General features: G+C 35.2%; 1 protein-coding gene across 1 annotated transcript in view; it reads right to left on the reverse strand.

Moving 5' to 3' along the window:
• Positions 1-20,650, reverse strand: part of ADAMTS6 (ADAM metallopeptidase with thrombospondin type 1 motif 6) — a 148,865-nt gene that overhangs the window by 31,439 nt on the left and 96,776 nt on the right. Inside the window, exons 13-18 of the mRNA XM_069001962.1 lie at positions 16,327-16,472; positions 14,027-14,090; positions 6,281-6,383; positions 5,117-5,250; positions 3,264-3,387; positions 2,626-2,706 (exon numbers count right to left, since the gene is read on the reverse strand). Coding sequence (XP_068858063.1) covers positions 2,626-2,706; positions 3,264-3,387; positions 5,117-5,250; positions 6,281-6,383; positions 14,027-14,090; positions 16,327-16,472 — 652 coding nt within the window. The remainder of the gene's footprint in view (positions 1-2,625; positions 2,707-3,263; positions 3,388-5,116; positions 5,251-6,280; positions 6,384-14,026; positions 14,091-16,326; positions 16,473-20,650) is intronic.

Here is a 20,650-nt window from a genome sequence, read left to right on the forward strand (position 1 = left end):
ATACTTTCAAATGGAGAAATTTATTTCTTAAACTGTAATAATGAATTTGGCAGCACTGCACATAAGACAACATATAGTAATATGTGTAAATGGTTATTTTCAGTAGAATCAGTTCTATAATCTTATTCATGGTGTGGCCACACAAAGAGCTGTCCTGGAACAACAAGAGGAACTCCATAAAGACAGAGAAGGAGCTGTGAAGTTGACACTGCCACTGAAGAAATATTCATAAAACAATACCCTTGGGTTTTGTACTTAAACATAATAAACTCATTTTGCTTGTCTAGTTCCTTTAAGGGAGCAGATAAATCAAAGCCTTCCTTTCCCCAGAAACTGGTTATCCTAAAACAGAGATCTGGTTCACACTCAATGAACAAAATACACCATAACAAAATGAAATAGCCCCAGCAACTTCAAAAGATTATCTTTCACTAGGATATAATGGCACTTTTGAAAGCTGGAAACACAAAAAACTAGTAAAGGAGAGGAAGCCCCCAGTTTGTAGTCAGGGCTCTGTGGCATGAAACAAGGTAGTGAGGACAGAGCCTGAAAGTCCAAGAATCCCTTGAATTTGTGACAAGCACATAAAAAAAGTGTTTATGTACAACTTTACATTTTTAGATCTGTGGCCAGATTAAATAGCAATGACATTGTATGTATTTTCTATTTAAACAAAAAAACTTGTATTTTTCGTTTATTTTATTCAGATGGTGCCAATCAAAATGCTTTTCCAGCATCCTCTGCTCTACTCTTAGAGAGGAATGACAATCAACTGCAGCAGCATCTTTGTTCTGGTTTTCAGCTGTCCATTAAAGAGTTCTTGGCAGATAAGGACCATGACAAGATACATAACATGACTCCCTCCTGCCACCTCTGTTTGAAATGTCAGTGCAGGATACAGAAGCAAACTTAAACGTGGTATATTTTGACATGGGAGAGGGGTCCTGGGGAGCATGATGCTGAAAGAACAGTAAGCACTCAATTGCTGATAGTGTTATTAATCCTGTAGAATGGAGGGAGATTGACTGCCTGCTGAATTACAGAAGGGTGGGGGCAGGCAGGCAGAAAGGTAGGCATTCAGCAGTAAAAGGTGCCATTATTTGAGGAGGTATCTTTTCAGCTTTTACCAGCTAGAGCTTGTATTTCAATGCCTCAGAAAGCCTCGAGCAACCAAGAGAGGTAGCACGGGCAATCCAGCACTTTAGTAGCTCTAAAATCGGTACCTGTATCAGCTGCAAAGCAAATACCACCAGCAGAAGCAAAGAGGGAGAGATACAGCTCTCCGCTCCCTCAATTTCCCGCAGTTAGAAGCTTTCAAAACAAACACACGACAAGAGACGTTGGCAGAAAGGGTAGCAGAGCCAACAGAGGGCGGGGCCTCCCTCGAAGGTCTCTTTTATTGGGAGAAGGGGAAAGGGGAGGACTGGGGGCAGACCCGGGGTGAGCGGCCAATGAGACACTGCTGAGGAGTCTGAGTTACATTCGGGTTTTGCGCGCGCTTGGAACAAAGGAGCTCGGAGCACATGGGCAGGAGCAAGTGTCTTGGGGAGGGGGAGGGGAAGCTCAGAACAGGCAGCAGCAATTATTGTCAATATAATGTACTTAGGAATTCATGTCTGATGAGGATAATTGCCTTTCTAACTCACACTCACAGACATCACAATCCTTTCCAACATGTTAGTGTTATTTTCCACGTACATGCACTAAAGACTGAAAGAAGTAGCCTCAGCAGCTGCTTTTCAGCTTAAAGAGGTAATAGCTTCTGCTAGTGTTAATTTCTTAGACTGCTGTACAACTAATTAGCTCTTTAATCCATTTCTGACTAAAACTGGTGTTCTTGAACCGCTGTCAACTGACTGCTATGCAAACCAAGGTACATAAACTTTCAGCAATGCATGTTCTCTGGAGTTTGACTAAGTCAGATCTGTAAATATCAGTATTAAAAAAACAGAAAGCACATTTAACAATCTCCAGAGAAATGAGTAAAAATCTGAGAATCTGAATTTAATCCTAGGCTTTACAGTAGGCTTCCTGAAAGATTTCAATTAATCACATACTTTTTCTGCACCTAATTTTCTTACCCACAAACCAGGAATGGTGTCTAGAACCTACAATGCAGCAACATTGTGTAATTGATACATTAAATTCCCTTGAAGTAAAGAGACAGGCTTGTTAGCATTTAAGTAACTTAGGCTGCTGATGAAATAAAATCGTGTTTTTAAACAGTTTAATCCCCCAAGACACTTTCCAGATGGAAGACACTACTTCACAGTGGGACGCAAGATTATTTGAACTTTATTTCCTTGTTACCAAGTATTTTATTTCCTCATATTGAGAATTATTTCCTCATCCACTTCAGTTCAAGTCTAACACTTTAACTATAGTGAAGTTGGCATGATTTTGCACTGAATGGACAAGGAGGAAACGCGTGGTGTATTTCAGTAGCTCCATTTAAGAGAATACACCCTAATTCACTACTGTCTTATCCCAAGCTAGCTGTATTAACAGCTAACTATTCCCTCTGCTGCTTCTACTGTGTATAAGGTTTGGCCAAACCAGGAAATGTGCTTTCAAATCACAACATAAACTCTGACTTAACAACAACAATATAAAGAATCCCCTTACCAATGTAGTTTTTTGACATTGCCACTTCTCTTACTTCAATGTGCACAGAACCTCTTGGAATTTGAACCACTTCCATATACCCTGTAAGACAAAGATACATTTTATTTGCTGTTGTTTTCTTTCATCATTTTTAAGTAATGAAAATAACCATTAATGAATTAATTTTAGTAATAAATTTGAATAATTTTAGAATAAAATTAGTATGAGATATGGGATTCAAATGTACTTGAACATTTTCTTTCATGTGATACAAAGGAAAACTCTTTAAACGTCACATAAAAATTTTTAACTGATGGCAAGAACTTATGTATTCAGGAATTTCTTTTTAAGTGCTAATAAAATATTTTCAACACTGTGTTTTAAGGAATTAACATTTAAAAGGGCCTTAGGATCATAAATAATTCAAGTAGAGGATTTCAGTCAGCCATTTAGCTCAACTTCCTGTTACAAGTAGGGGCAGCTAATAGATCAGACCAAGTTACTCAGAGCTTTATCCTGCTGGGTCATGAAAAACTCCAGAGACGGAAACTGTACAACAGCAATGTCACGCTGAGAAGTTAGTGCTGAAGACAGCACTAATATTTGCTAAAGAGTCATCTACACACATTGTGCAACAGGATGGACATACATGTACATACCTCCTCTGGGCAATGAATCATTGAAGAAACCTTCAATGGCTTCACATGTACTCCCATCTCCTCCACAAACACGACATCTATCTTCCTTAGCATCAGACCCCAAAATATTATCACAACCTACATGCTGAGAGCAGATAAAAACAAATATTTTAACAGCATGATGGTCATGCACCACTATTTCTGAAGTTTCTTTCAAGTGTTCCTTTCAAGTTTGAGATATTCAGTTCTTCTTTTTATCTACTCTTTTTTTGATAACCAAGACTTTAAGTGAGTTCTCACTTGACAATGAAAGAAGATAAAAAAGGAGAATAATTCATGTTTTGGGTTGTTATCAAATCTTGATTAATAAAAGCCTTGCATTTCTACTGTGACTTCCAGTAAGGGATTTCACAGTGTTTTGCAAATAATATAATTATTATACTTATCAATAAATGATCACTGATGCAGTTATTTGATATTAAAACAGCTGCATGCTATCTATATTGCTTCTTCAAGGTAAACATTTGCTGACAGCGTAAGTAGTATTCGTAAGCCATTACAGCTTCATAGACCATATTTCCAAATGCTGCACGGGAAACTGGAAATTTTAATAAGTCTGAACGTAAAGTGTAAATGACTTCACAGTAATAATAAATGCTGAATGAAACATAGTGAAAGGCTGAACAGCATGCTGTAATAGATGAAAATAAAGTAAAATAAATTAAAATAAAGACAGAACCATTGGGGAAAAGAAAAAAAAATTAGGATGAAACAAGTAGGTTGTAAACAGAATAAAGACTGCAGCTTGCCAGTATTTTTCCAGGAGTCATACAAAGAAGAAGGTAGCTACATAACTGTCTAGCTGTCTTTGTTTCCAGTCTAGCACTATTATTTGCCACCTTGTAAACAGCTAATACACACTTCATAAGAAAAGTTAAAATACTTTAAATAGCTGACAAAACATTATTATTTCAACTATTTACATTTCAAATACTAATTCACCAAGATGACAGACACCCAACTTTCTTCACAGGTCATTCTCAACTTGAGATTTTTTCCATCAGTTTACTAAAACATGGCAAAATCTTTTGATCTCACTATGTCATTCAATAAACATACATCTTCAGCCCTCCATTTAGCAAAGAACTTCAGCATTAAGCTTTAGTTATGTTAGTGGTTTTGTTGAAATCAAATAATTTTTAGAGTCACCAGTACTTTTTAAATGTCTAGACTAAGTACATAATTAAATGCTTTGCTAAACTGAGGAAGCACTGGAATGTTAATAACCAAAAAATACTGCATAGGACCCCAATTGTATTGAAATTCTTGTACTGCAGTTCTATAGGAATTTTACAAGATAATCAGATTTTTAGTAAATGGCAAATACTTACATCATAATACATTTTTTCCTAGAACCACAGAGCAATAGTGATGACTTTCTGTTCCAACTACATTAACAGCATGATTTTTTGCAACAGGATGAGCTAGTTAAACAAATTAATATGTTTACATTTAGTGTTTTTCAACCAGAGTGAAGTTCTAACTGAAACCGTGGAACAGGCCTTGGAAGAGAGAAAGGAACCTGTTCATCTCCTGTTGCCATTTCCATCAGCTCTTCAACAGAAACCATAAAGCAAGTAAAAACAAGATAAAATGGCAGATTCTACTAATGTCTTTGAGAAGTTACTGAAATTCAAATTATTCGTCTATTTTATGCAATACCTTTCTTAACTTTTTGTCTCAATCTTACACTTTTATTAACAATTTGACCTGTCAACACTTCCTTTTATGTAATATACAAGTACCATAACTAAATATAGCTGACAGCAGACACAACAAAGTAATCCATAAGTAATTTATAAAACATTTGTAACCTTGCATTCTCCATTGATACAGATATCCAGTGAATCAGCATTGCACTGAGTCCCATCTATCACTGCAGGAGCACGTTCAGTGTAAAAATTATACCCTTCAGCCAAGCAGTTTAATGCACATGGTTTAACCCCACCTGGACAACAAAAACAAATGAAAAAAAATTAACAGAAACCTTGAAAAGTTAAGGTTTAATTAAAAATATTATACATAAACAGATCTGAAATAGACAATCTCATACCTGACATATATAAGGTATACTGTTTATTTAACTTCCCCTTACTGATTTCTTTATTTGACTCTTCTTTTTTGCAAGAAATATTATTTCACATAGCATTATTTCATATGTCAAGGCTGGCTGGCTCCATAATGATGCCATTATGCTAGCACAGTCCTAATGATTATTGAACAATTTAAAACAACAAGGATACCACTTCACTATTTGAAAAGGAGGAATAGCAAGAGAATGTAATGCTAGAAGTATATCAAAACTGTGATCAGAATATCTGAATTGAGAGTGCAGTGCTGTTGAATTACACTCAGATCACATGACTGTGATGACCTTTCCTAGGCTCTTAATCTAAAAAACTGTTTGTAAAACCATTTAGGCTGTTAAGTTAAAAATCATTGGTAAAACCATTCAGGTCAATAACGTATTAAAAACACAAGTTATACCCTCCAGCTTTAGACTTGGAAAATAATTCATTAAATTATATTCTTATAAATAATGCAATTATTAAAGTAGTCTTTAGAGACTCCTATAAATGCTTTTACATCTTTCTCCTTTTTGTAATATTCTGACTTTAGGAAAGGCAAACTTATTGCGAGATTACTAAACTCATCACTGTGGCATAAGAGGCACTTGCAGATCACCTATGGAATCTCTAATTCTATTACAACTGCAGGTGGAGAAGGCCTCCATATTTTTAAAGTGGAGTCTCTACAATGATGCTGACTCCCCTTCACACCAAAACAAAATCTACTAGAATAAAGAAATATTGCTATTCAGTACCATTTTTAGCAACTGACGAAAGCACAAGCTTAAAAATCTTAGCTCACACTATTTTAATCAAAACATTATATTTACAAACATTACTCTCTGTACCACATTTATATAATTTTGAAGTCTTCACATACGATAATGTTTTTGCAATGCTAACCATTACCTCCAGTGTAGGGTTTCCAGTTATAATACTTCCCCCGGAAAGGCATATTGTCAAAATCCGCACATTGCTTCTCTCTAAAATCACGGGCCCCTGAAGGACACAGCTAAAAAATGAGACAAAATAGTTAATTTATTCCAAATATAAACATGAAAGGAAATGCTTAGATGCTTATACTGCAAATGCAATCATGCAAGAGATTAGAAGGTGGTTTCCTGTTTTGTCTTGTGGCTCTGATTCTGAAATTTGCTTTATGACTTTACAGTTGAAGTGTCTATTTGCAATCTTAGGCTGGCATGAAATAGCTGAAGTAATTTAAAGAACAGTAAGTGTTACATAACAGTTTCCATAAAACTGGAAAATCAGAATCCTGTCAAACTATGTGTCATAATCAATCCATCAGCTACCTTCTTATAAACACATTTTAAACAGCTGGGAAAAAAATCTGGTAGGAGCTGTAGGTTCAATTATACTGTACTAGGCAGTTACACTGAGACACATTATTAAGACATCAAGAAAAAAAAATAAAACATTTTCTAGAGAACTATATCACTCCTGCTTACAAGTAGCCTTGACAAAAGCATTGTTTTAAGGCTGAGAATGAGAATAGATAGCACATCTGGCTCTGATTACCAGGCTCCGTGCATCAAGAAATAAAAACTTTCATTTACTTTTTCATTGCTTTGCATTAACAATTACAAAACCATGAAGTATCTTTTTTACTTGGAATGAGGGTAGATTTAAGTAAAATTAATCTTGGAAAGAATTACAGGAGAAACAGAATTCTTTGCTATTTATAACATTTTTCATCAGCATATTCCAAGTATTCTTGAATACACCCCCATCATATTAAACATTGTTATCAATGTTTAAGTACCTGTTGAAATTGCAAGCTTCATCAGAAAGTATTTAAAATGCAGATTAAAATCCCATTTAGAGTGGAAGACAAAAGGATTTTTTTGACAGGTATCAAAGGTGCTAATAAGTATTACTACTTTATGAGCAAGAGAAGAGTCCATTTTATGGCATTTTACTTGTCTTCCTATGTACCTAAGCCAGTTAGCACTTCTCAGGAATCTGAAATGCGTTCAACTGAAAAGGACTCTATATAAACTCTAAAAGTGTATTGCACAATTCAAATATAAACATAACAATTATGATTCTCATTGTATATTAATCAAGATCTCATGATAGCCAGCCCACTGCCATATGATTCAGGAACTTTTAATTTTTTTTCTCTGATTCTGAAGCTGTAGCAATATGAATTACAACAGTGGACATTAGACAGTATTTATATTTTAAATTTTCTCTATTACTCTATTACCTCCTTCGAATTAAAAATACATTTTTAAATATAATGCATTAACTGGTAAGAACAGAGAGTGCAACTATTTTGATTCAATAATCCTTCAGATGATAACAATAAGAATTCAAAATAACTACACAAATTTTAACCACATAAATTTTTTAAAAATTGAATTTTAGGCTATTCTTAATAGTAACCCAAACTAAATTTGCCTCTCTGCATCACATTCTCCAAGCAGTAGAAGGCCCAGTCTTGGCACCCCTCAAAGCTAGGGTCTGAATCTCTCCAGTACTGGTCACTACACACTTCATCAGTACCACTTGCTCAGCTCTACACAACTGGTATTTTAATTGCACTGAATTCCCCTTACCAGTTAAATAAATCACCTCCATAATTAAGCCCTTTATCTAAATATTTATACTAGGACAAAATAATAAAATACAAAAATGAGTAAAGAAGGATCAAGATTTTCTTTTTATACGCAAAAAAAATTCTCACTATCTTTGAGATGTAGTCTTCCTGCCTAATTTTCCTACTGTATTTTTAGTATCTTACCAATATGTGACAGGAGGTAAAGCTAAAGGCTATGATCTCAAGAAATGCATTTAAAACTATGCTTGACAGACCTGCTTGCCCTCTATAACACAGCTGATGTTGGGTGAGTGGTGGATATTGCTTGCCTGGGTTTCTCCAAGGCTCTCAGTCTTGCTTCCCACAGCCTCCTCCTGGAGAAGCTGCTGTGTTATGGCCTAGACAAGGGGTCTGTATGGTGGGTGGGGACCTGGCTGACCCACAGCACCCAGGGGAGTGGTCAATCACTCCTCTTCAAACCTGTCACAAGTGGGGTCCCCAGGGATTAATATTGGGCCCACCACTGTTTACTTTCCAAAGTGATCTAGAAGATGGGATCAAGTGTATCCTGGTGAAATTTTGCAGTAGTAACAAACTGTCTGAGGAAGTGGATACTTGGGAATGGAGAGCCACCCTGCAGAAAGACCTGGATAAGCTGGAATAGTGGGCTAATGAGAACATTGTGAAGTTCAGCAGGAAAAGACTAAGGTTTTGCACCCAGGAAAGAATAATCCAGCAGCACAGCACAGGCTGGGATCTAGCCAGCTTGGGAGCAGCTCTTTTGGAAAGGGTCTGGGGCACCTGCTGGACTCAGCTCCATCTGAGGGACCAGTGTGCTCCTGCAGCACAGAAAGGGAACAGGATCCTGGTGGCTCCAACAAGGGCTTCACCAGCAGAGATGAATTCCTTATCCCACCACACACACCGCATGTCAGGCCACACCTGGAATACTGTGTTCAGTTTTGGCCCCCAGTGTACAAAACAGATGTGGACAGGCTGGAGAGGATCCAGAGAAGAGCCACAAAGAAAATCACAGGGCTGGGAAGTCTGGCATGTGAGGAATGGCTGAGGGAACGGGGTTTGTTCAGCCTTGAGGGCCTTGAAGGTTTAGGGGAGACCTTATCCCCTTGTTCCAGTATTTAAAGGGTGGCTGCAGAGAAGATGGAGATTCTCTCTTTTACAAGGAGTCACATAGAGGAGATGTTACATGTACAAGTAATCCCTGGGGATATTCCAATTGGACACAGAAGAAAAGCTTTTCTCGATGAGAACAAATGGCCATTGGAATATTGTCCTCAGAGCAGTGGTGATTTCCCAACAGCGGATACTTTTAAGATTTGGCTGGACAGGGTGCTGGGCCATCTTGTCCAGACCATGCTTTTGCAGAGAAATGTTGGACCAGATAGTCCTTGATGTCCCTTCCAACCTATGACTCTATGAAAAACCTAGGCATAGAAATGCAAAAGGATTACTACAAGGTAAGCTACAAAATGCATTTACAACATGTCAGCTCTTTGGCACTAACTCTTTGTGTATCTGTTCTTTTCCCGATGCAAATGTGGAATAGCTGCTTCTCTTTATTGGGTAAGATGTTTCACTTTTTTCATGCAATCACAGTACATGGATAACTCTTGTCAAGTAAAGACTGCTTGTGTCTCCAAATTCTCTTTTATGAGACTGCAAATCATGAGGTAGGAATCTAGCAAGCCTATGACGCCTTAAAATCAGGTCTGAAGAAAGTCCAGAGAAGAAGATGTTTTGAGTTTAAAAAGTGTTAACAAATTATTGAACCAACACTGACATAACACCTGCTTATCTTGGAGTTTGGGGTCAGGCAGATTTCAGCAACTGAACTCAATATTTCCTATTAACAAAGGTCTATACAAGACCTCAAAGAAGATGAGAAACACAGCCAGAAGAGCCACAGTTCAAACTCAGGTACTATTACAAAATGTGGCTTCTCACATAAATTCATTTCAGAAAAAAATTGCTTGAAAATACTAAAATTAGGAAAGTAACAAACAATATCTGTGAATGTATGCATAATGAAAGGAACCAACAAAAAAACATGCTATTAAGAGAAAGGACTGAAGAACAAGAAACTTTTAAAAGTATGTACACACACATATATACATAAAACATTCCCAGAATTTGTAAGCAAACCATGTTTTTCATGATATCTATAAAAAATTAGACTTTTACAATTTTAGATATGTATCAAATTAAGATTGACATCCTTATAAATATTTTAAATCAATGAGTTACTTTAACTGAGAAATAATGTTTCTTGCGATTCCACTAGGATTTTGTATTTTTTTTTAATTAAAAACACTTTGGTTGAGAAAAGACATATTTTTTTTGTTAGAGATAATGTGGTTGGTAGTAGAAAACAATTTTCTGATGACTGTGTTCTTTATACCACCCTTATGTTCCCAGAACTTATTAGCTAATGTTATTTTCTGCTGATCTCAATGTTTCCATTAGCAGATGCCTTTTGAATTAAGAAGTCATATATGGCTTTGGAAGTGCTTGACAAGAAATAAGTCTAGTAGGAGTGTGTGCACTGTTTCCAAAGGATTAAAATGATCAAAAAAAAGCACAACAGAACTAAGTCATCTCTGCAAAAAAATTGAAGTCAAAATGAGGCATTTTTTGGGTTATGAACAGTAGGCACTTTAGGTTGACAGTTACGGATGGGCAATGAATGCTGACACTGCAAAATAAACTTCAACAGAAAAAGTGTACAAACAGCACATTATTCATAAAAACAATAAAATATTTGCAAGCTCTTAACGCTTACATTAATCAACACACCATTCCATAAAAACTCTCAAGCACTAAGGACTTACATATATCTTGAAACTAGTCTCTGATTCTTAGTGATATAGAATCCTACACATTGCTATAAAAGAAATAGACTAGAATTGTCAAAATTGTTCAGACTATAAATTTAGACTTCTGTAAGTACCAATATGTTCATGCACTGTAAAACCATACCAAAAAACATGCTTAAAAAATGTATCAAAAACTCTAAGGATGGCATTTTCAAATTGCCTGGCTTGGGTTTGCAATCACTTGTTTTTCAGACCTAGGCAATGAAATGCAAAGTTCCCTTTCAAATAACTTGTCGAAATTACTGATTAAAATAGTAGGAAACCAGTCTTTTGGAATAGAGTTCTGTAATTTTAAAATATTCTGATAAACTATTGTAGTGGTTTGAATGGATGCAAATTACTACACTCAGGTATGAACACTCAGCTGTGAAAGCACAGCTGAAGAGTGACTTCCTAAACAGTGCTTTTAAGAAAGAGTTTTGGGCATAATGAATCAACATGTACTAAATGAACATTGTCACTACTGTAAGAAAAACTAAGACAATACTAAAATGAATAAACAGAATCCCATCACTAAGGTGACAAACTAAGTTTGAGGCCTAGTGCTTCAAGGTGTGCTACTGGGATCCCAATGGTTATCAACATGGAGACTAGTGTAAGGAAGACTAAGAAGAGACATGATAGTAATCTGCAAACACAGGAAAGGTTCCAGTCTAGGGAATAATATCAGTTATCTTCTTATTGGGGAAAGAGTAAGTATGAATCTTTAAGGATTGAAAAGCATACATTATGTTTTACGAAAACTGTACTGACTGTAAGGATATTGAAAAATACTAATGTTATTTCCTGGACAGGAGGTATTTCAAACCAATTCAGGTGCCTAAGCATCAGTTAAGAATCGTTTCTTGAGAATTGTTTTGTTTTTGTGACAGAGAATAGCCTGAATGGCCTCCTCAGAGACCTTCTGTATGTTCCTCTTCTGACCCTGTAAACTGCATCTCCATAATAAATAAATAAAGAATAGGGGAAGCAAAAACAACTAAGAATAAAACTGTCTGAAAAGTGACAATAAGGTATTTAATATGGTAAGAATAAAACAAATCATAGCAACATTTCAGTGGTATGTCTAGGTAGCTATAGCATCATTCTCAATAATAAAAAGGCATTAAAAACTGTATATTTGTGAAGGAATGGGATTACATCTTATATAAACATTTTTATATACTAGTTACTGTGGCAGATTGGAGACAAATACAACATTTGAAATAATAATGCCTGGACAAATACTTCACAAGAGTCTTCAAAGAGCTAAAGGAGGAGGGCTGTTGTGTGCCAGTGTGTGTTTTTTAACAAATTTTAGACCTTGTGTACAAACTGAAACAGTGCTAGCATAAAAAGGTAATTATTTGAAAAGTATTAGTAGAATAGTCTAGATTACAGTTTGCCTCATATCAATCCCAAATAGGCAGAAAAGTTGGCCAATACTTGACTTACACAAAAGAAAGGTAAACAATAATACAAATCAGTATTTTTTTGTAAAAGTTTTAACAACTAAAACTTATTACAATTCCTGGTTAAAGTAAAAGAATAATGAAATATGCTTAGATTTTTATAAGTTACTTAACTTAATAGTAGACAACATCCTGGAAGATGTTGTAATAGTTCAATAAAGTATATGTGAAATTTACTAAATATTGTTTGACAGATTTCAATAAGCAGTCATCACATAGTTGCTGAATTTGAAAGTGGATATTCTATCAACTGAAAGAATTAGAAAGACACCTGATGTGACTCAATATTTTCATTTGTGAACTACAACTAGAAAAATATTTCTTGTTTATGAAATCTTCCAATTACAAAAAGACCACCTGAGTGAAAGTAAAGAGAAAGGTAAATTAATTGGAGTATGATCTGATAAACCAGATCCATTCGAATTAAAATTATACCAAGACAGACAAATGCAAAGATACACATCTACAGAAATACAGTAACACAGTCAAAGTTCCAGAATGGTGCACTGGGATTTGGAAGGTTGGACAACTGGAAAAGTTTTACAGGTCTACTGGACCAGCATCTAAATTTTACTGTGTTTTTTTACTACACTGTGGCCACTTCCTGGCTGTGTGAACAGGGCAGCTGTGATCAACATCAAGAAAGTAATTTTTAATTTGGAAATTTTTAATACAGCCTAATAATGAGAATAACCTCCACAAAGAAGTTTGCAGGGACAATAATTATGATAATTAATAATGATCATAAATGCAATTTTTTTTCAGTGAATCAGTATATAAACTATTATATTTTCCTGAATATTTCAAAAGATAAAAAGGTGAAACAATATCTTCAGGTACAGATTCTCTCAGTGTTACAAACTTCCTTTATTTATGATGAAAATTAACATGAATTTAAAACTAAAATAGGACAGCCTTTTTATATTGGCAGTGCTACTGGCCTGAAATTTGACTTAGAAACTTATTAGTGAAATTCTTTATTGATGTGTATTTTTTCTGGTTGAATTTTAAGTTACTTGAACTTGTAATTTAGGTTCATAATTTGACCTTATACATTTATACTGTGTCCCACCCCTTTAGCTGTAGGTCACTGTTCAATGGGCTCAGCTCTAAAATGGAACTGCGGGATCATTCTGTAAATACAGTAACTAGCAAATACCCAGTGGCAAAACAGCAGGTTTCAAATACATTTGCACAGACCGTGTAAGATTGTGTAACACATTAGCACTGGATGTTATAAAGGTATAAAAAGTGTAAGAGGGCTTAAACGTGGATTCATGGAGGATACTTTAACTTGTGGCAGTTAATGTGGTACAAATACAACATGAGTTCCAGCAAACTTAAGACACACAGCTTTTGGAAACTCACAAGGTAAACCAATAGAAAAGTCATCCCTCACCTGTCAGAAGTGTATAATTTATTCTCTGAAAACCTGTTATAGGCCACTGCTGGGAGATAAGACAGTGGGCTAGACAGATTTTTGCTCTGATGTAGAATGATCCTTGTTCACCTTTAACATGGAAGCTCAAGTTGAACTCGCTCCAGGCCTTAATGCAAAGGCACTAGCTAGGCACCACATTGAGATAGGATCCTGACATACCGGGTGCCTACAATACAGATGTGCCTTACAGGACTGTTTGCCAATTAAACAGAATCCATACGCTTTCTGAACTGGGGAAAAAAGGCATCCGTTGCTGCTAAAACATAAACCAGTCAAGTTGATCACAGTGGAACAAAGATTACTTACATCAGTATTACAGGAGCGATAACGCTTCCTTTCTCCAAGACAATATTTGCCTCCACCTGAAGGCCTGGAGAAACATATTTATATGTTAGTATATGCATTAGAACAAACACAACTGCATGAGATATACTAATGCATTATTAGTATTAATACAAGTCCAAGAGATATGTATTGTATAAATAAAAAATAAAAATACATTCAAGTTTTAAGATGAGATTTTAATAAGAATTGTACCTTTGATTTGCATTGGAGCAGACACAAAACATTACTGGGTACTTGAAAAATCATCACTCATATAATATTAATGTAGTTTGCATAAGTTCCAAGCAGTACAATTTAATTGCATTTTGAACATAATAAAAAACCTATTGGTTTTAATTATTTGCTTGCTTTATAAAATTAAAATGGGAAATGAGTAAACAACCTATGTGATACACTTTCTCTTAACCATATAATCTTACTTGAAAACCAGCAAAGACTGGTTTTACACTCAGAACCAGAAAAGACTGTATATTCTAGTTCAAGAATTTGACTCTGATTTGAATTAATCAGTATCAAATCAGAGGAAACTCCAGAGTAAGCAGATTTCTATTAGTGTAGATAATTGGCTGCTAAATTCCCAAACTGTTCAAGAACCCTATCTTCCACAGTGGTCAAATAATGAATTAACTTAGACTTATATGGAAGATTAATCAGACATAAGCTCGCAACTTGGCTTGCAACTTGAAACAGAAAGGAAAAATACTTTGTGAGGCTTTTATAACAAAAAATTAGATTTACAATTAACAAACGACTGAAAAATAAATCAATACTATTTTTCACACTACAGTATTTAACCAGGAAACATTATCCTTAATCAACAGGATTGGGTTTTTTTCCTGATGCAGACATATCCTCTCCCAAATACATTTGCTTATTGAACACTTCAAATTTAATCATTTTCATCACACCAAGCCAAATACATGGTGACAGAAGCTGGAAAAAAAATCTTAGGACGTTATTCATGCTCCAAACAAACATTTCACTAGGACTTTCAAATACTTATTTGAAAAAAATAATCAATTTATTATTCTCTCACTAACATAGTCTGACATGTTAGTGATGCATACAGATAATTTCTGCTTTTTAATCCATTGAGTAAGTAATGATATTGGCCAGATTATGTAGTTACTGCTAATAATAGGGGGCACAGACCACCTTAAGCAGCAGTGATATGTCATTATGGTATCCATCTTGCAGAGTGCAGTGGAACGCTGATGGACAGCCTAGCTTGGAAAACATGGATATAAGCAACAAATAACCTAAGTGAACAGAGAGTAGAAGACAAGAAAAGGAATGACACAAGACACAGAATGTATTTTCATGAAAGAAACACAAATGACTTTCAGAAAAAGTGGTCTTAAAAGCCAATAGTGGTGGCAGAGATAGTGATTATGAGAAATGACAAGAAGAGAGCATGGAGTAATAAACTATCCTGCAAAGACCTACAGCTGTGGTGAGGTAATCAGAACAGGCAAAAGCCAAAACAGAAAAGAGCAGCAATTCATTCAGCAAAGAACAGCGATAGAAATAAGCATTCCTCATTTGAGAAGTGATAGTGACACAGAGAGGAGCACTTACCTGACAGAACTTCTCTGGAACAGTGCTCAGGACAGTGGAAAACAGACAGATGGTAAGACAAGTACAGATGTATACAACAGATCAAGTTGTAGTGAAGAAGCTGGCCCCTCTTCAGAGAGGGCAAATAGACTAATAGAGAGTAGTGGCAGGGAAAAAAGATGCTGAATTGTTTTAAGAGTCAGCAGGAAGTCACAACTGAAGAGCTGGACAAGGCAGCACATAAATATATTGCATTCAAGATTATATTACTACCTAGGGTTTGTATGCAAGCAGTTATATTGACAACTTGGAAATACTGTTTGGTTTGGGTTGGTTTTTTTTAATAAGTAATTGGAAATTGCTATTTTATATCTGAGACAAGTATTAAAGGAAATATGCCCTAAGAAAGAAATCTACCTAAGGCATAATTTAAATATATTTTGATGAACACCAAGTTGCATAAAGAAAACCATTCTGGTTACTGCTAAATATAAATCCAGCTATCTTTACAGTACATAAGATACATTAAAAATGTTAAAAGTATGTCTAGTGAACTTCTCCTGTTTAAGCATTTCTGTCTGCTATTTTGAAGACAAATGTTGGCAAACTAGCAAAACATTTTTACAGATAACATGTGAAACCACAGTTTTGAATAATTTCCAAATGTGTCTTTTTGTTGGCTCCGGCTTACTTTAGCTACTTACGCTGGACTGTCACAGTGTCTTATAGATGAGGAGACTCCTCCCCCGCAGGTCCTGCTGCACTCTCCCCATATTGACCATGGACCCCAACCCCCATCTATGCTCTGGGGCCAAGTGCCAAAAGGTACGCACTCTCCCTGATAACACCACTGAAAGATTTCACAAAAAAAACATAAAATTAGCTTGGAGGCTGACAGAGTTATCAGGACAGAAAAATATAAGGGTCAGACAATGACCAATTATAGGCATTAGCATTCCCTGTACAGATAACAAGACTAGTATTTTACTTTTTCTAGCCATGTTTAGACATTGGTGAAGGTGTGTGTGATTTGTTAAATGTCTCCACTCTGTCCTGAATTATAGGTCCCTAACACACACCAGAAGTAGTTTTTATTTCATCAGCCACCTTAATGTTTCACAATTAAGGAACTACAAGTTGCTTACATTCTTTTAAACACTAAGATTAATTTCCAAGCCTGGTTTGGTAAAAGACCCTCCACTGAAGATGCATGTAGAGGCTTCATTACAGAAAATTAAAAATTCCCCTGACAGTATCTTAAAGAAAGTGTTTATTTTTATAAAAGAAAATCTGGACGACATTACAATGAAAGAAGAATTTTTCGCAGTATTTCATTTATACTAACACTACAGACATACTAAAAGCAGTGATGAAGCATTAGACATGGTACAGAAGATCATTTTATAATAGTGGCTGGCCGTTTGTTCGGGGCAGAATGAACACATTTACGTCATTCAAGCAAACACTTAAACTTTGCAATATTATTACTTAAATTAGAAATACAAAATGAAAAACAATTCGCACAAATTATTAACTATTAAAACAAGATTATCATTTCCTTCATCAGAAACCTTCTCTAAACCATTCAGAAAGAATCCTGGGGCCTATATTTTGATCCACATTCTGGTGTCTACTGTATCACTGAGAATTTGAAGCAGCTCAATTAGATACCCTTTCCTAGTATTGCAGGCTTAGGTGACAGAGCAGAGCATGGACTCAGATCTTCCATAACCTGAATCTGCTCATTTCACTTCCAAAAGGGAGCAAGTGTCGGTTTTAAACTCCCTTGAATTTCTGTAGCATTTCCAAAAAGAAATACAGACAACTTCTGTGCCAAAAACTAGCCATATGAATTTGACCAAACACACTGAGACATGCACAGAAGAAATGGACAGACATATCCCTGTCTCTCTGTAAGCACTACTGGAAGACAGTCTTAACTTCAGAGTAATATGTACAGCAAAGACAAGCTTTCCCTTCCTCTTCTTGGAGTTCTAAATTTACAGACTCAGTTGGGACTTCATCAGAGGACTGTACCCTTCAATGGAGCTTCTCTTAAATCTAGACTATTATTGAATGTCTGCATAACGCAATTCATGCCATATAGTGAGTGAACTCACATTTTTAGCTGGGATAGATATATCCAAACAGTGCAGTGTTTTGCAATGCCTCTAATGGCACAATCAGGATGAAGAATAAAGTATTCATGGGAGCTAGAAGAGTGCATAAAATCATGTGTTTTTCTTCTCACTACAGTGATAAATTAAGTGATAAAAATTGTATTGACTAAATACAAAAATCTCCTTGTTACAGTCTATTAAAGATGCCACACTAGTACATGAACAGATATTTAATGCTAAAGTCAAAAGCTTAAAATGAAAATACTTCTAAGACTAAAAATGTAAGCTACTAATTTAATTAAAATTAATTATATACATTGCAAACATCAAGATCCAACCCAAGAAACGCAAGATTCTCAGATTTAAAGTTAAACCCATAATATCACAGATATAAAACTGAGTATGTAAACCATCCTAATTCCATAGTATTAGAACTACAGAGACAATAGGCAGGTGCAATTTACCTGTTTTATTTTTCCAAAGCTGTATAAAATTCCTATAGTGTGTAATTTCCACTGTCATGCAAATATTAACTTCCACATTCCCACATTGCCCTGTAAAACCTTTTTAAATGCTCAGTTTTCTCTTCTACTGAACTTATATCTGAGCATTTAATGCTCACCTCTGTGTCTCTTAATTTTCTAGTAAAAATTTATCTTTCACTAGAAGCCAGTGATGCATAGAATCTTTGTCAGAGTAATTAAAATTGACAAAAATCTTCATTATTTCTAATAGGACTGCAGAAGTACGCATCCTCCATGAATGACAGCAACTTCATCTGCTATAATGAGGTTAGGACTATTGAGTAATCACCATATAAAGAAAGACGAGGAGGTGACAGCTATTTTAAAAGTTCCTCACAGAAGGTTTAGATCTGAAATACTAATTCTTCTCTAACACTGAAAGAATAATTTTCCATTATTTCAACAGAAAGATTACAGTGATGCATTCAAATACATATAAAATATGCAAATCCTCTGTGAATAATGTAAGCACTCTGAAATTTTTCCTAAAGTAGTGACTAACGAAAATAAAATATGATACAGTGGTACATTTGAGATCACTTTTATGAGTATTAGCTGCTTTACAGAATTAACATTTATAACAGTATGATTTTACAAAAATCCCACAGCAAGTACTCTAATATTGAGGAAAATTGATATTTTGTATGAGGAAGAAAAATATTAGTGTCAATTTGAATTTTAACTACTAATTTTCAATCATCAGTTCTATAATTATTTTGCAAGAAAACTTAATGTTCGACAATAACTTGCATTTATCTTATGTTATTGTCCAATGATAAGTTAAATCATCCCACAATGTAGCTATGTAAACTATCCTTTCAGCACCCTGTGTTTTCATTTTTTGCATGTTTGCCCCTCATTTACATGCCTAGCATGGATGCAATCTATGATCTACAAAAAGAGTTTCTTTTTTAATTACTTTAAATTAAAACATGACATAAGCATTCCTATCAGTTTTGTCTTACTGTTTTATATGCACAATTTCTTCATCAGTGTGTTTTTTAAAATCTATCAGTTAATTTGTCTTCACAAACACATCTCTGGGAATACCAGAGATAAACTTCATGCATATTTAAAATTATTATTACAGATTAGGAAAAGTGTATCTGTTTTAACCCAGCTGATATGTAAAACCCTTCCCCAAAGCATGAACGTTTTAAATCTTCAAAACAGAACAGACATAACAGTTCCATCAGCAGCAAGAAACCACTCTATTCTCTCTCCCTGCATGCAGAAAACAGCTGAGTAACTCTTATGGAAAATGCTCTAAAAACCTTCGGGTGTAAGTAGATATAAACCATGGAAAATTTCAACCCAAAGGGTTAAAAGCTTGGCAGGTTTATAAAAGCAACTGAAATAAGGTTTTATAATAGAAGGTTAGGCTATTTTAATTGTAGGAATCCCTACACATTCTGCCAGTAAGATATTAATGTATATTGCATGAAATTATGCTTTGAGTTTTTCGTTACACATAATTTACATAAGTAAATATCTAAATATGATTAAATACTCTGAGATCTTGTTAGGTATTTAGAGCTGGAAATGTCATTTATTTATATTTGGCCAGAGTCCATCAAAATAGGGCTTAACTTGGTTGTGGTCTTTAGGCAGGACTGCAGTACAAATGTAGCAATAATAATAATAATAACAATAATAATAATAACAAGAAGAAGGTGTTACAGCAGTATAGCCTGTTTATTTCACCTTAGTCTTTGGGAAAGGGAATTACATATTTGGAAAGAGGTCATGATTTCTGGTTTATTGCTACCAGGAACTATTAATTCACAGGAACCTTTGTGGATACAGTTTATAGACACAATTCTCTGCTGTTAACAGCCTCTTTGGTTAACAGGTTTACTTTATAAAATGGCATGGATTCTCTCATTTCCCTCTAAAATCTAACAATGGAACAAGATACCGATGGCTGGAAAAGGATGTTTGGTAGAGAGGAAACTGATTAAAACCTCTTGACAAGGGGACAGATCAACATTGTCTAAAAGGACCTCAATTTGTAGTCTCATGGTTTAAAAAACATAAATTGAGGTCAATTACTCTTTGTCATCAAAAAGGAGGGATGGTTCCAAAATAAACCTAGACAGTTGATTTAAGAGCAGGGCTTCTCACATTTTCTATTACTCTATTATAAGGTAACATTTTTGGTACAATGTGAAGGTCTCTCTATTTTTACTGGCTAACTCGTATCACTCAATTTCTTTAAAATGACCGGTTCAATAAATTCTTTAACATGGTTTACCAATATTTCCAAACCCAGCATGGAAAAGCCATCAGAATGACACCAGGTCATGGGCCCTGAATGAAGCCGTCAACACACATTAATAAACTGTGACAGCTGCCCAAAAGCTTTCATTCTTGTTGTTTAAACA

The sequence above is a fragment of the Aphelocoma coerulescens genome (assembly GCF_041296385.1).
Source record: "Aphelocoma coerulescens isolate FSJ_1873_10779 chromosome Z unlocalized genomic scaffold, UR_Acoe_1.0 ChrZ, whole genome shotgun sequence".
In the NCBI taxonomy this organism is placed as follows: domain Eukaryota; kingdom Metazoa; phylum Chordata; class Aves; order Passeriformes; family Corvidae; genus Aphelocoma; species Aphelocoma coerulescens.